Genomic DNA, 15,399 nt, shown 5'->3' with positions numbered 1-15,399 from the left:
CCCTCCCCATCCCACCCCTCTAGGTGGTCACAAAGCACCGAGCTGATCTCCCTGTGCTATGCGGCTGCTTCCCACTAGTTATCTATTTTACATTTGGTAGTGTATATATGTCCATGACACTCTCTTACCCTGTCACATCTCACCCCTCCCCCTCCCCATATCCTCAAGTCCATTCTCTAGTAGGTCTGTGTCTTTATTCCCGTCTTGCCACTAGGTTCTTCATGGCCTTTTTTTTTTTTTTTTTTCCTTAGATTCCGTATATATGTGTTAGCATACTGTATTTGTTTTTCTCTTTCTGACTTACTTCACTCTGTATGACAGACTCTAACTCCATCCACCTCATTACAAATACCTCCATTTCATTTCTTTTTATGGCTGAGTAATATTCCATTGTATATATGTGCCACATCTTCTTTATCCATTCATCTGTCGATGGACATTTAGGTTGCTTCCATGTCCTGGCTATTGTAAATAGAGCTGCAATGAACATTTTGGTACATGACTCTTTTCGACCTATGGTTTTCTCAGGGTATATGCCCAGTAGTGGGATTGCTGGGTCGTATGGTAGTTCTATTTGTAGTTTTCTAAGGAACCTCCATACTGTTCTCCATAGTGGCTGTATCAATTTACATTCCCACCAACAGTGCAAGAGTGTTCCCTTTCCTCCACACCCTATCCAGCATTTATTGTTTCTAGATTTTTTGATGATGGCCATTCTGACCGGTGTGAGACGATATCTCATTGTAGTTTTGATTTGCATTTCTCTAATGATTAATGATGTTGAGCATTCTTTCATGTGTCTGTAGGCCATCTGTATATCTTCTTTGGAGAAATGTCTATTTAGGTCTTCTGCCCATTTTTGGATTGGGTTGTTCGTTTTTTTGTTATTGAGCTGCATGAGCTGCTTGTAAATCTTGGAGATTAATCCTTTGTCAGTTGCTTCATTTGCAAATATTTTCTCCCATTCTGATGGTTGTCTTTTGGTCTTGTTTGTGGTTTCCTTTGCTGTGCAAAAGCTTTTAAGTTTCATTAGGTCCCATTTGTTTATTTGTGTTCTTATTTCCATTTCTCTGGGAGCTGGGTCAAAAAGAATCTTGCTGTGATGTATGTCATAGAGTGTTCTGCCTGTTTTCCTCTAAGAGTTTGATAGTGTCTGCCCTTACACTTAGGTCTTTAATCCATTTTGAGTTTATTTTTGTGCATGGTGTCAGGGAGTGTTCTAATTTCATACTTTTACATGTACCTGTCCAATTTTCCCAGCACCACTTATTGAAGAGGCTGTCTTTTCTCCACTGTATATGCTTGCCTCCTTTATCAAAGATAAGGTGACAATATGTGTGTGGGTTTATCTCTGGGCTTTCTGTCCTGTTCCATTGATCTATATTTCTGTTTTTGTGCCAGTACCAAACTGTCTTGATTACTGAAGCTTTGTAATATAGTCTGAAGTCAGGGAGCCTGATTCCCCCAGCTCCATTTTTCGTTCTCAAGATTGCTTTGGCTATTCGGGGTCTTTTGTGTTTCCATACAAAGTGTGAAATTTTTTGTTCTAGTTCTGTGAAAAATGCCAGTGGTAGTTTGATAGGGATTGCATTGAATCTGTAGATTGCTTTGGGTAGTAGAGTCATTTTCACAATGTTGATTCTTCCAATCCAGGAACATGGTATATCTCTCCATCTATTTGTATCATCTTTAATTTCTTTCATCAGTGTCTTATAATTTTCTGCATACAGGTCTTTTGTCTCCTTAGGTAGGTTTATTCCTAGATATTTTATTCTTTTTGTTGCAATGGTAAGCGGGAGTGTTTTCTTAATTTCACTTTCAGATTTTTCGTCATTAGTGTATAGAAATGCAAGAGATTTCTGTGCATTAATTTTGTATCCTGCTACTTTACCAAATTCATTGATTAGCTCTAGGAGTTTTCTGGTAGCATCTTTAGGATTCTCTATGTATAGTATCATGTCATCTGCAAATAGTGACAGCTTTACTTCTTCTTTTCCGATTTGGATTCCTTTTATTTCTTTGTCTTCTCTGATTGCTGTGGCTAACACTTCCAAAACTATGTTGAATAATAGTGGTGAGAGTGGGCAACCTTGTCTTGTTCCTGATCTTAGTGGAAATGGTTTCAGTTTTTTACCATTGAGGACAATGTTGGCTGTGGGTTTGTCATATATGGCCTTTATTATGTTGAGGAAAGTTCCCTCTATGCCTACTTTCTGCAGGGCTTTTATCATAAATGGGTGTTGAATTTTGTCGAAAGCTTTCTCTGCATCTATTGAGATGATCATATGGTTTTTCTCCTTCAATTTGTTAATATGGTGTATCACATTGATTGATTTGCGTATGTTGAAGAATCCTTGCATTCCTGGGATAAACCCCGCTTGATCATGGTGTATGATCCTTTTAATGTGCTGTTGGATTCTGTTTGCTAGTATTTTGTTGAGGATTTTTGCATCTATGTTCATCAGTGATATTGGCCTGTAGTTTTCTTTCTTTGTGACGTCTTTGTCTGGTTTTGGTATCAGGGTGATGGTGGCCTCGTAGAATGAGTTTGGGAGTGTTCCTCCCTCTGCAATATTTTGGAAGAGTTTGAGAAGGATAGGTGTTAGCTCTTCTCTAAATGTTTGATAGAATTCGCCTGTGAAGCCATCTGGTCCTGGGCTTTTGTTTGTTGGAAGGTTTTTAATCACAGTTTCAATTTCAGTGCTTGTGATTGGTCTGTTCATATTTTCTATTTCTTCCTGGTTCAGTCTCGGCAGTTTGTGCATTTCTAAGAATCTGTCCATTTCTTCCAGGTTGTCCATTTTATTGGCATAGAGTTGCTTGTAGTAATCTCTCATGATCTTTTGTATTTCTGCAGTGTCAGTGGTTACTTCTCCTTTTTCATTTCTAATTCTATTGATTTGAGTCTTCTCTCTTTTTCTCTTGATGAGTCTGGCTAATGGTTTATCAATTTTGTTTATCTTCTCGAAGAACCAGCTTTTAGTTTCATTGATTTTTGCTATTGTTTCCTTCATTTCTTTTTCATTTATTTCTGACCTAATCTTTATGATTTCTTTCCTTCTGCTGGCTTTGGGGTTTTTCTGTTCTTCTTTCTCTAATTGCTTTAGGTGCAAGGTTAGGTTGTTTATTCGAGATGTTTCCTGTTTCTTGAGGTAGGCTTGTATTGCTATAAACTTCCCTCTTAGCACTGCTTTTGCTGCGTCCCATAGGTTTTGGGTCGTCGTATCTCCATTGTCATTTGTTTCTAGGTATTTTTTGATTTCCCCATTGATTTCTTCAGTGATCACTTCGTTATTAAGTAGTGTATTGTGTAGCCTCCATGTGTTTGTATTTTTTACAGATCTTTTCCTGTAATTGATATCTAGTCTCATAGCGTTGTGGTCGGAAAAGATACTTGATATGATATCAATTTTCTTAAATTTACCAAGGCTTGAATTGTGACCCAAGATATGATCTATCCTGGAGAATGTTCCATGAGCACTTGAGAAAAATGTGTATTCTGTTGTTTTTGGGTGGAATGTCCTATAAATATCAATTAAGTCCATCTTGTTTAATGTATCATTTAAAGCTTGTGTTTCCTTATTTATTTTCATTTTGGATGATCTGTCCATTGGTGAAAGTGGGGTGTTAAAGTCCCCTACTATGATTGTGTTGCTGTCGATTTCCCCTTTTATGGCTGTTAGTATTTGCCTTATGTATTGAGGTGCTCCTATGTTGGGTGCATAAATATTTACAATTGTTATACCTTCCTCTTGGATCGATCCCTTGATCATTATATAGTGTCCTTCTTTGTCTCTTGTAATAGTCTTTATTTTAAAGTCTATTTTGTCTGATATGAGAATTGCTACTCCAGCTTTCTTTTGATTGCCATTTGCATGGAATATCTTTTTCCATCCCCTCACTTTCAGTCTGTATGTGTCTCTAGGTCTGAAGTGGGTCTCTTGTAGACAGCATATATATGGGTCTTGTTTTTGTATCCATTCAGCCAGCCTGTGTCTTTTGGTGGGAGCATTTAATCCATTTACATTCAAGGTAATTATCGATATGTATGTTCCTATTCCCATTTTCTTAAATGTTTTGGGTTTGTTATTGTAGGTGTTTTCCTTCTCTTGTGTTTCTTGCCTAGAGAAGTTCCTGTAGCATTTGTTGTAAAGCTGGTTTGGTGGTGCTGAACTCTCTCAGCTTTTGCTTGTCTGTAAAGGTTTTAATTTCTCCATCAAATCTGAATGAGATCCTTGCTGGGTAGAGTAATCTTGGTTGTAGGTTTTTCTCCTTCATCACTTTAAGTATATCCTGCCACTCCCTTCTGGCTTGCAGAGTTTCTGCTGAAAGATCAGCTGTTAACCTTATGGGGATTCCCTTGTGTGTTATTTGTTGTTTTTCCCTTGCTGCCTTTAATATGTTTTCCTTATATTTAATTTTTGACAGTTTGATTAATATGTGTCTTGGCGTGTTTCTCCTTGGGTTTATCCTGTATGGGACTCTCTGTGCTTCCAGGACTTGATTAACTATTTCCTTTCCCATATTAGGGAAGTTTTCAACTATAATCTCTTCAAATATTTTCTCAGTCCCTTTCTTTTTCTCTTCTTCTTCTGGGACCCCTATAATTCGAATGTTGGTGCGTTTAATGTTGTCCCAGAGGTCTCTGAGACTGTCCTCAGTTCTTTTCATTCTTTTTTCTTTATCCTGCTCTGCAGTAGTTATTTCCACCATTTTATCTTCCAGGTCACTTATCCTTTCTTCTGCCTCAGTTATTCTGCTATTGATCCCATCTAGAGTATTTTTAATTTCATTTATTGTGTTTTTCATCATTGCTTGGTTCCTCTTTAGTTCTTCTACGTCTTTGTTAAATGTTTCTTGCATTTTGTCTATTCTATTTCCAAGATTTTGGATCATCCTTACTATCATTATTCTGAATTCTTTTTCAGGTAGACTACCTACTTCCTCTTCATTTGTTAAGTCTGGTGTGTTTTGACCCTGCTCCTTCATCTGCTGTGTGTTTTTCTGTCATCTCATTTTGCTTATCTTACTGTGTTTGGGGTCTCCTTTTCACAGGCTGCAGGTTCGTAGTTCCCATTGTTTTTGGTATCTGTCCCCAGTGGCTAAGGTTGGTTCAGTGGGTTGTGTACGCTTCCTGGTGGAGGGAACTAGTGCCTGAGTTCTGGTGGATGAGGCTGGATCTTGTCTTTCTGGTGGGCACGTCCACGTCTGGTGGTGTATTTTGGGGTGTCTGTGGCCTTATTATGATTTTAGGCAGCCTCTCTGCTAATGGATGGGGCTGTGTTCCTGTCTTGCTAGTTGTTTGGCATAGGGTGTTCAGCACTGTAGCTTGCTGGTCATTGAGTGATGCTGGGTCTTGATGTTGAGATGGAGATCTCTGAGAGATTTTTGCTGTTTGGTATTATGTGGAGCTGGGAGGTCTCTTGTGGACCAGTGTCCTGAAGTTGGCTCTCCCACCTCAGAGGTACGGCCCTGATGCCTGGCTGGAGCACCAAGAGCCTTTCGTCCACACGGCTCAGAGTAAAAGGGAGAAAAAATAGAAAGAAAGAAAGAAAGAGGCTATAATATAGTGAAGTAAAATAAAGCTATTATAAAGCAAAGCTATACAGACAAAATCTCACCCAGAAGCATATACAGATACACTCACAAAAAAAGGAAAAGGGGAAAAATTAATATATCCTGCTCCCAAAGTCCACCTCCTGAATTTGGGATGATTCGTTGTCTATTCAGGTATTCAACAGATGCAGGCACATCAAGTTGTTTGTGGAGTTTTAATCCGCTGCTTCTGAGGCTGCTGGGAGAGATTTCCCCTTCTCTTCTCTGTTCGCACAGCTCCTGGAGATCAGCTTTGGATTTGGACCCGCCTCTGCGTGTAGGTCGCCTGAGGGCGTCTGTTCCCCGCCCAGACAGGACGGGGTTAAAGGAGCAGCTGCTTCGGGGGCTCTGGCTCACCCAGGCCGCAGGGAGGGAGGCGGGGCGACCCTGCAGCATCAGAGGCCAGCTTGACGTTGCACCAGCCTGAGGCGCGCAGTGCGTTCTCCCAGGGAAGTTGTCCCTGGATCATGGGACCCTGGCAGTGGCGGGCTGCACGGGCTCCCGGGAGGGGCGGTGTGGAGAGTGACCTGTGCTAGCACACAGGCTTTTTGGAGGCGGCAGCAGCAGCCCCAGCATCTCACGCCCGTCTCTGGGGTCCGCGCTGATAGCCGCGGCTCGCGCCAGTCTCTGGAGTTCGTTTAGGCGGGGCTCTGAATCCCCTCTCCTTGCACGCCGCGAAACAAAGAGGCAAGAAAAAGTCTCTCGCCTCTTCGGCAGCTGCAGACTCCCCCCGCCCCCCCCCCCCCCCCCCCGTCTCCCTCCCAGCCAGCTGTGGTGCGCTAACCCCTTCAGGCTGTGTTCACGCCGCCAACCCCAGTCCTCTCCCTGCAATCCGACTGAAGCTGAGCCTCAGCTCCCAGCCCCGCCAGCCCCGGCAGCTGAGCAGACAAGCCTCTTGGGCTGCTGAGTGCTGCTCGGCGCCAATCCTCTGTGCGGGAAGCTCTCCGTTTTTTCCTCTGCACCCCTGTTGCTGTGGGATCCGCGCTGATAGCCGCAGCTTGCGCCAGTCTCTGAAGTTCGTTTAGGCAGCGCTCTGAATCCCCTCTCCTCCCGCACCAGGAAACAAAGAGGGAAGAAAAAGTCTCTTGCCTCTTCGGCAGCTGCAGACTTTTTCCCGGACTCCCTCCCGGCTAGCTGTGGTGCACTAACCCCTTCAGGCTGTGTTCACGCCGCCAACCCCAGTCCTCTCCCTGGCCAACCCCAGTCCTCTCCCTGCGATCCGACCGAAGCCCGAGCCTCAGCTCCCAGCCCCGCCCGCCCCGGCGGGTGAGCAGACAAGCCTCTGGGGCTGGTGAGTGCAGGTCGGCGCCGAGCCTCTGTGCGGGAATCTCTCCGCTTTGCCCTCCGCACCCCTGTGGCTGCGTTCTCCTCTGTGGCTCCAAAGCTTACCCCCTCTGCCACCCGCAGTCTCTGCCCGCGAAGGGGCTTCCTAGTGCGTGGAAATCTTTCCTCCTTCACAGCTCCCTGCCACTGGTACAAGTGCCGTCCCTATTCTTTTGTCTCTGTTATTTCTTTTTTCTTTTGCCCTACCCAAGTACGGGGGGTGTTTCTTGCCTTTTGGGAGGTCTGACGTTTTCTGCCAGCGTTCAGTGGGTGTTCTGTAGGAGCAGTTCCACGTGTAGATGTATTTCTACTGTATCTGTGGGAAGGAAGGTGATCTCCGTGTCTTACTCTTCCGCCATCTTCTCTCCTCTCATAAAACATCTTAATAAATAGTTTTATTTTAAAATGATATGACACACTTGCTATTAACATATATGGCATCAAATGCCCTAATAAAAAGCCAAGAACCTTAATAACTGCCCTTTTTAGAATATCAAAAACAAATAATCAACATCAAATTATTTTTCTTGTTTGGCAAGAACAGTAAAATTTAAAGCACAATGAGAACCATAAAACTAAAACTCTCAATACACTATATAGAATAACCTATCTTTACTTTCTTGTATGACATTTGTTTGGAGCCTGGCTAGGAAGCATGAAGATGGTAGTGGGAAAACAAGGCTGGCTCTTCCTGAAACACAGGAGAATTAATAAAGCAGAGGAAAACACTGTCTGCTACTCATATTTCCCTGAAATAAAATAATAATCATGGTAAAATGATTTCTAAATATGCCACACTTTTATGAGCCTAAAATTGAGAAGTTAAAAATGTAAATTAAACATCTGCAGGAAGCTGAATAACCAAAAAAAATCCATATAATTATGGCATCTCATTCTGAGGTTGATTGCAAATTCTTCATTTATGACCTGTGAAAGACTTCTCTTGTCCTTAAAGTCAACATTAAGGCATGCCAAGTTTCCTATAAGAAAATTATTCTAATGATAGCTTTAAATATTACAGTTCTATAATTATAAAATATTCTCCTAGTAAATACATAGACTTGAGTGTACATAAACTTGCACACTAACAGAAATGATAGACAGGTACACTCTTAAAAGTAACCCATGGATTTTTGAAATCAATTTTTTATGTTTAAAATAACATCTTACTTTCTACAGTGCTAGTGCACAAGTCAGGCAAATTACTTCCCAAGGCTTATGCCCATACAAAAGTTGGAAGGAAAGAATATTATAGAATACTATGAACCATAAAATTATATGGCTGAAAATCAGCTGAAAGACGATATGTTAATTCTCTTTACAAACCATCTTATACTGAGAAAAGCCAGTGAGATTTCACCATAATTCTTTTTATTGTAGTCATTCTTTATGCCCAATTCTGGGAAAGGTTAAACCCCATTACAGAGAACTATAAGGATCTGTCTTATTCCTTTGTCACAGTGGAATCTAGTTGGTGGTATTAAATCTTGCTGAATAGGTGAACCATTGGTGAAGGTTGTGAATCTCTTTTGTCAGACCACATTTTTGTGGTAGCAGTTATTGATGCAATGGAATCTGACCTTCAGATTGAAAAACCTTCTCCTAATATATACATAGAACATTTTTTGTTTAACTTTATATGAATAATCCAGGTTTTGCATGTGCCTGTCATTGCACGTGTGAAAGATGAAGGCTAAAATGTTCAAATCTTCTTGCCCAGAATTTTTGCCTGTCACAAAGAAGTCACAAAAAGTAGAGACACTTGGATTCACACCTTTAATTCCTGATATTCAACTGACATAATTCTCACTCACTCATTTATCCTTATGCCCAACAGCAAAGGGAAGGCACAAATGAATTTGGTAGGGCAGTCTCTTTGTCTAAATTTGCACCTCGAAGGACATGTGCCAGTACTGGTCCAGTTGGGTCCCTAAAACAATTAAGTATGAGAGGGATGGACTCATATTTTAAGCAGACAGTAAAGCATGTGAGACTGATATCAAGGCAAGTAGCTAGGTAGTATAGCATCAAGGGGCATGGCAATTTTGTGGGTAAAAACACCCACAGCCACCAAGAATTTCATGGTTCCAAGCAGTCCTGTAATCCTCTGAACTATGAACCAGCTATGAAATGGCGAGCCTGGAGAAAAGACATTCTTCTTATGAGGGAGCCAGTACATCATATGAGATGGTCTGCTTTAGGAGCTCCAGATGGCTAAAAAGGACACACAACATTGCAAAGAAATCATGGCAGCTCTGCCACAAACAGTTTAAGGTGACCTAAGAGGAACAGTTTTTATTAAAGTCATTAAGACAATTAAACTGTCCATTAGCAGCCTGTAGATCCCCGTAGTAATAGAGAAAGGCAGCTTTCTTTGTGGTACTCACCCCTTTGGGTCTCAACGCTGAACAATGAGCTGCCTTCTTTTAAGATTAGGAAGGTGACTGTAAGTTTAGTTTTCTAAAACCTGGTAAAAAGTTAAAGACCTAAACTATGGACCTCTGCAAAAAGAGTTCTGCTTCTCCAGGTCTAGCAATAAAAGCTCTCATAGATAATAACCAGCACCATGTTAAAGAGACAGATAGGCGTAAAGTCACAAATCTCCAGGAAGCATCCAAGACCAACACCATAGCTATGGTCTGTTCAGTGACTATAACAGTATCACCTGATGTTGCCAAAGTACTTCTAAATAAATACATTTAGAGCCCCAAACCCTCTTTATCAGATTGGAAACAACAGTGTCTAAAGTTCAGGGTTTTTTGTTACCTGTGTTACCGTCACTTTAAATTCAGTTGATCTTTGTCTTGAATTTAGGCACTGACAGGATGAACTAGAGCTACACAGCTGAATACCTGGGGAAATCATAACTGATTAAGGCAGTTGTCTAAATCATGTCAACACAGCACTAGAGGAGACACCCAGATGATGTTCTGAATTGGTTCCTTTTGGAGTAATGGTCTGCCCACATAAAAGGAGAAGTTAAAAGAGATATGCCCTATATATCTGCCCTATATACGAGCAGATTTAAATAATGTTGAAATAAGTAAGCATATACTTACTATATTTCAATTTTAAAATTTTAAGGAAGAAAAGGAAGAAATATATTCTGATTTAAGCCTTTTTTTCCCTGAATATTTTTTCCTAATTGGGATATATACATATATTTATATGAATATATATGTAGGAATATATATCCTTTAGATCACATCAGAACTATATGTAGTTTGGTAGCACTACAAGATTCATTAAATGCTTCCAAATGAAGAGCTTTGACTTTTTCTCCTTTATCATCAGTTTTACAGAACTGAAAAAATGTCTTAACACTTGATTCTCAAATTTGTCTTACTTCAGAAGCTGAAAATCAGGCTGCTCATTAATTGTTTAAGTCTGCAATTTGACTAATTAATCCTGTTTCATCAATAAATAAAAACAAAACTCAGCTGATGCCATTTAGCATCTCTGAATAAACATGTATTTTTTAAAAGTGTATTTAAAAAAACACACAGCTCAGACCTACTCACGAAGTCAAGGAGATCATTCCCTTATTGCCTCAACGTCACGCAAAGTAGATCCTCAAGCAGGCTAGAATCTGAAAATTTATATATAAACCTTCAGAATATGAAACTTATACTGCTGTTAAGCCGGCCTCAACACACGAGAGTCACGGTAAAACAAAAGTTTCTTCAAAAAGCAGTAGAAAACAGAAATCATGTCTATATTATACCAATTATTTCCAAATCAATAATGGTCTGTTACATAGGATAAGGTAATCCAGCTACATCTAGCTTCCTCTGATGTCCATATAATTTACCATCTTAACCTAATAATTCTTTCACACACCTGTCCTCACTATTTTTATTATCCTCTGATCTTCTCTTTTTGCATTTCGCTTTAACGCTTACTAACACATAGTGTACCTAACTCATCAAGTCAATCTGACACCCACAAGAGCTCATTCACATAAATATCCTGACTCACACACTCTGCCAGCCAAAGTCACCCACATATTCCACAGTCTTCAATAACAACAAAAACTTCAGACATAAGAATTAGGCTTTAGAATCTACAAAGAAATCACGTTCTCACCTCCCCTTCCCTGCCCTCCCACCCCAATTCCCAGCTCCAGTCCTCTTTAAGAATGGCCCCACTGATCCTGGTAACACAGTAATGGAAACTAAAACAACTCTTGAAGTGGGAGGTTGGAAACACCTCAAAGAAGAATTCTAAAATGCAAGATACTTCTGAGGCTGCATTCCCCATCCCCTTCTTGAACCATAACCGTACCAAGACACTGAGTTAGCATGGATGCTAGGTGTGTGTTTTACAAAGTATTTACTGTTTTGTTGATGGTGCTTCTAATCAAGCAAGTTTGAATTCATGAGGCAACATCTCACAGGTACTCAGGGCCTGGATATTAGGTGCTCAGAATGATGCCTAGACCATTGTTAGGGGGAGGTGAATTCTGGTGAGGAGTGCAGTTCCCACTGAATCAGTGTGTTTAGTCTCTCTCTCTCTCTCTCTCTTCTCATTTTAATTTTTTTGGCTGTGAGCTTAAGGACGGCTGCCATCCTGGGGCAATGACTTGTTGTTTGGCCTGAGTAAGTGACACCAGTTTCTAGGCACGGTCCCCAAGAGTCTAGCTGCACTTGTATTGGAGGTTTTCTCCAAACAACAACAAAATGTCACCTGGGAGTGTGCCTGAGCCAATCATGACTCAACCTGCCTAGATGTTTAGATATCTGGAAATAGGATAAAAACATCTCATGCTTGCCTCTCTGGTGTGAGAACCAGGAAAGACTTCAAGAGCGTGCACAACAAGTATGATAGCTAAATCACAAACAGAAAATGAAATTTATATCAGCAATTAATTTTACTTCATCTAGAAAATTGGCATGTGACACTGCCTCATATCTGACACTACCATTCTGGGTTAAATTCAGATTGTTTGATTTATATAATTTTATTTTACTAGAAAGTTTATTCTAATGACTTAGTTACCACTTCTGTGTACTGGAATAGTTTTGAATATAACATATGTGTTTTTGCATTTTTAATAATCAGTATCCTCAAGCTCCAAAATATTCAAAGTCAAAACCCCATATTTTAGTGTTTAGCCAAATTACAGGAAGAATAAATTTAGCAAGAAAATGGATAAGCACCTTTGAGAATTAAATGTAAGCCTTATTATGTGATTAGTGCTTACATTCTTTTTCACAAAATAGGTTGCTAATTGATCCTACACCTCCTAGTGTCCAAAGAATAATATCCCATATCATGTAAAAGAAATCGTTTGCACACTGGATTGTTAGAAATATTTTGCTATAAAAGTAGAAGCTGATGGCCATTACAGATTAATTACTCTCAGCTCTTGAGGACTGGTGAAGCTGGTTGTGGTTTCTTAATGCATCTTACATGGCTTTTCTTCTAAATAAAAGTACATAGAGAACAAAAACACTCACTGGCTGTTCGTTTGGGAAATAGACTTTCCTCGCCAGGCAGATAAGCTGCACTGTTAATTTTAAGAAATGTGTTATGTTTTGTTTTGCTTTGCTTTGCTTTGTTCAGTTCATATAAAATGCCAAGGCAGACTCTCAAGAAGTTCACAACCAGAATTAACTCTGTACAGCGAGAGCATCTTCCTCTACCAAGGACAGCTCCAGGGTGTTTTCATTAGTGCTAGTTTTCATCCTAAAGTTGAAGGAACCGTAGAGTTTCGCAGACTCTTTGGAAGAGGCAAACCTGTCACGCCGATATAGCTCCCCCTTCCACATGGACATCATTAGCAAACAGGAAAGAACGACCCCCCCAAGCGTGAGAAGGCAGAGGCCCGCAATCACACAGCGGTCCAGGTGAGCCCCCAGCCTCGCGCTCTCCTTCTCCAGACGTTCCATCTCCCGGGCCGGCACAGTGTTGGGATCCACAGTCACATCCCGTGGGACAATGTAAGAGATGATCACCAGCAAGATGCCAGTGACCAAGAACAAGATGGCGCTTATGAAACCATAGTCTACTGACTTCCCTGAAGAGGTGGCTTCCGAGCTTGTATCATCTTCATCTTCGGATATCAGTGATATGGCAGCCTCGTGGGACCACTCATTTGGATTTCCCCAGCCAAGGTCTCCCAGGTGCTTACTCCCTTTTGCCGAAGGGGAGCGCCGGTTCCTTTGCTCCAGGTTGACATTCTCATCCACATAGGTAAAAGAGGTTTCTAATTCCTGGCTACAGCAGTTGCAGACTTTCTGTTCTGCTGTTATTTGGTTGTTTCCTGAGTTGAGAAGCCCTGGCGGCAAGAAGTCTGGCTGAATAGCACTGTCTTGCAGGGAGGGGGAAGGGGATGCTGGAGAAGGGCTAAGTTTAGACCCTTCCATCTCTGGTGCTCTTGGTGCCGACGTACAATGTCTCTGGCAGAAGAGAGCAGCTTTAGTGGCTGCTGCATCTGCCTGGTCCCTGGGAAGCCCTCCTGAACTCCAGTCCACAGCATCACACAGGGCTGCCCGGCTGCTCTTCTTAGCAAGATAGTGGAGCTCCATTGGAGCTAGTCAGACATCCCCCAGCAGCTTCCAGAAAGTCTGCCAACAGCAACACAGTTAGATAAGAACCCAACGGGAGCTAAGGCCGTACCATCAGTAGTATTGCTCCCGAGGCCCTCATCTCCTTTGTAGCCACAGGTCTTGACACTTCAGCCCCAATTCCTCCTAAAAGAGGTAAGAGAAAGGAGAGGCTACCTAGTGGTGGGAAAGTGTGAAAAGGGCAAATCCTCTGACTTATCACAGGGATTAACGCTGAGAAACTTAGGTCAGGGTAGAAAAGGAACATGCAGGAAGTGGCAGTGTCTCTGAAGAAAGCATTGCCGTCACCAAGCCAAATTTATCCAAGGACTCACACATTTCGGTGACAGGATCCCTCAAACGAGAAGGCAGGTTTCCTGCATAGAGATACAAATGAGAAAAGCAGGGACCTTTTTTAGCAGAGCTGCTGATTTTCTGAAGAACCTAGGGAAGCACAGACTTCTCAACAATTCAGTTAAATTATAAGTGCTTAGACTCTCTGTAGTTCAGAACAGATTCTAATACAGATTAGCGTTAGAGCATCACCATGGGTGAACCGATCAATATGTCACTATCAGTTGGGCTCTGTTGGAGCTGGGGCTCAGCATTTTGACTGGGTAGCTCTGAAATGGGTGAAAGATGGCTAGCTTAATCAGCCACCCCTCCTAACCTTACACTTTGTATATCCAGAGACCCTAGTCACACAGCCCTGTTCATTGTGCTTCCATTCTCAGCTTACTGCTACATGGTGGTAGCATGTTCTGTACCCAAAAGTATGTAGACAACACACATCATTGTGTGATCTCTGCAAAATACAGTGGGCTAGCCCACTCCTACACACACACACACACACACACACACACACACACACACAGCTGCCTGCTCCAGGTATAGGTCTGCTACTCCCGCTCACTGGGTCTGAGTGGGTATGAGTTCCTTTCCCTCAGCACGGTTTGCTGACAAATGTGTACAGGAAATCAACTGTCTAGAAGTTTTCACAAATCCAATCTAGAAGTAAACTGACAATAAAAGACAAATCATCAACCCACAGAGTCACAGTTTTGTTGAGGCAAATAGGTGGAAAGCTATTTCCAAAGTTACCTCTGGAACTCTGTATCCGTGACATGCCCTCAGCCCCACCACAGCAAGGCACCTTTATGGGATAGAACTTTGTGTTGAGCAGAAAACCACTTGCCCATCTTTCTCTGCCTCTGCCATTTTTCTGAGGAATGAAAATCTACTTTCCACTATCACCAAGTACAGAGGTTTCAAGCAAGGGCCCCTTTTATTTTGCTTCCAAGTTCAGGGTAATAACTGATTTAACTCATGTCTTGGAGGCTTATTATGCTTCAAAATCCACATCCCAGCAGCTGGTAACTCACACAGAAACGCAGGTAGGCTAACCTAAAGTCCACCTGGCAACTCACTTAAAATATGGGAGAGGAAATTCACATGTTTTCTGTTCTACATTAGAATTTGTTTAAAACACACACACACACACACTTCTCTATTATCGGCGTTTCTCTGTGGCTAAAACAGAAAAAAACCAAACCCAAAACAAAAGCAAACAAAAAAAAAAATCAGGTGCAGGAAAAACACAACTGAACCAGAGCTTTCCTTTAGTAGGTGGACAGACCCCCACTGCAGGATCCCTCAGTGAAGGAAGTGATGATAACGGGTTTGACCAATTACTGAAATGAGAAATCATCTCGCAGTTCCCTCAAACATTAGGCGCTGTGATTAACCCTTGGTACAAATAACCCATCAAATTGGATTACTTTAGATAAAAATCGGCAGAGTCCCTTATGGGACTTCCAATTTATAACAAAGAGGGAGAGAAATCTCCACTTAATTCCCTTCTCCTGCTTCTTTTTCTCTTAAAAGACTCTGCTTGTTCCATCGGAACAAGCTGCACAGTCGATTTCCTTTGCAG

The 15,399-nt window shown here is 41.6% G+C and overlaps 1 protein-coding gene across 1 annotated transcript; it reads right to left on the bottom strand.

The window, feature by feature from the left end:
• Positions 1 to 12,530: 12,530 nt before the first annotated feature.
• On the bottom strand, positions 12,531 to 13,508 carry TMEM74 (transmembrane protein 74). The gene has a single exon (XM_059902292.1). It carries the CDS (start codon positions 13,446 to 13,448, stop codon positions 12,531 to 12,533), a length of 918 nt encoding a protein of 305 aa, XP_059758275.1. The 5' UTR covers positions 13,449 to 13,508.
• Positions 13,509 to 15,399: the final 1,891 nt, after the last annotated feature.

The sequence above is a fragment of the Balaenoptera ricei genome, chromosome 17 (genome assembly GCF_028023285.1).
Source record: "Balaenoptera ricei isolate mBalRic1 chromosome 17, mBalRic1.hap2, whole genome shotgun sequence".
Taxonomy (NCBI): Eukaryota; Metazoa; Chordata; class Mammalia; order Artiodactyla; family Balaenopteridae; genus Balaenoptera; species Balaenoptera ricei.
The sequence above is the reverse complement of the archived record's forward strand: the minus strand, read 5'-3'. Positions and strand labels throughout refer to the sequence as shown.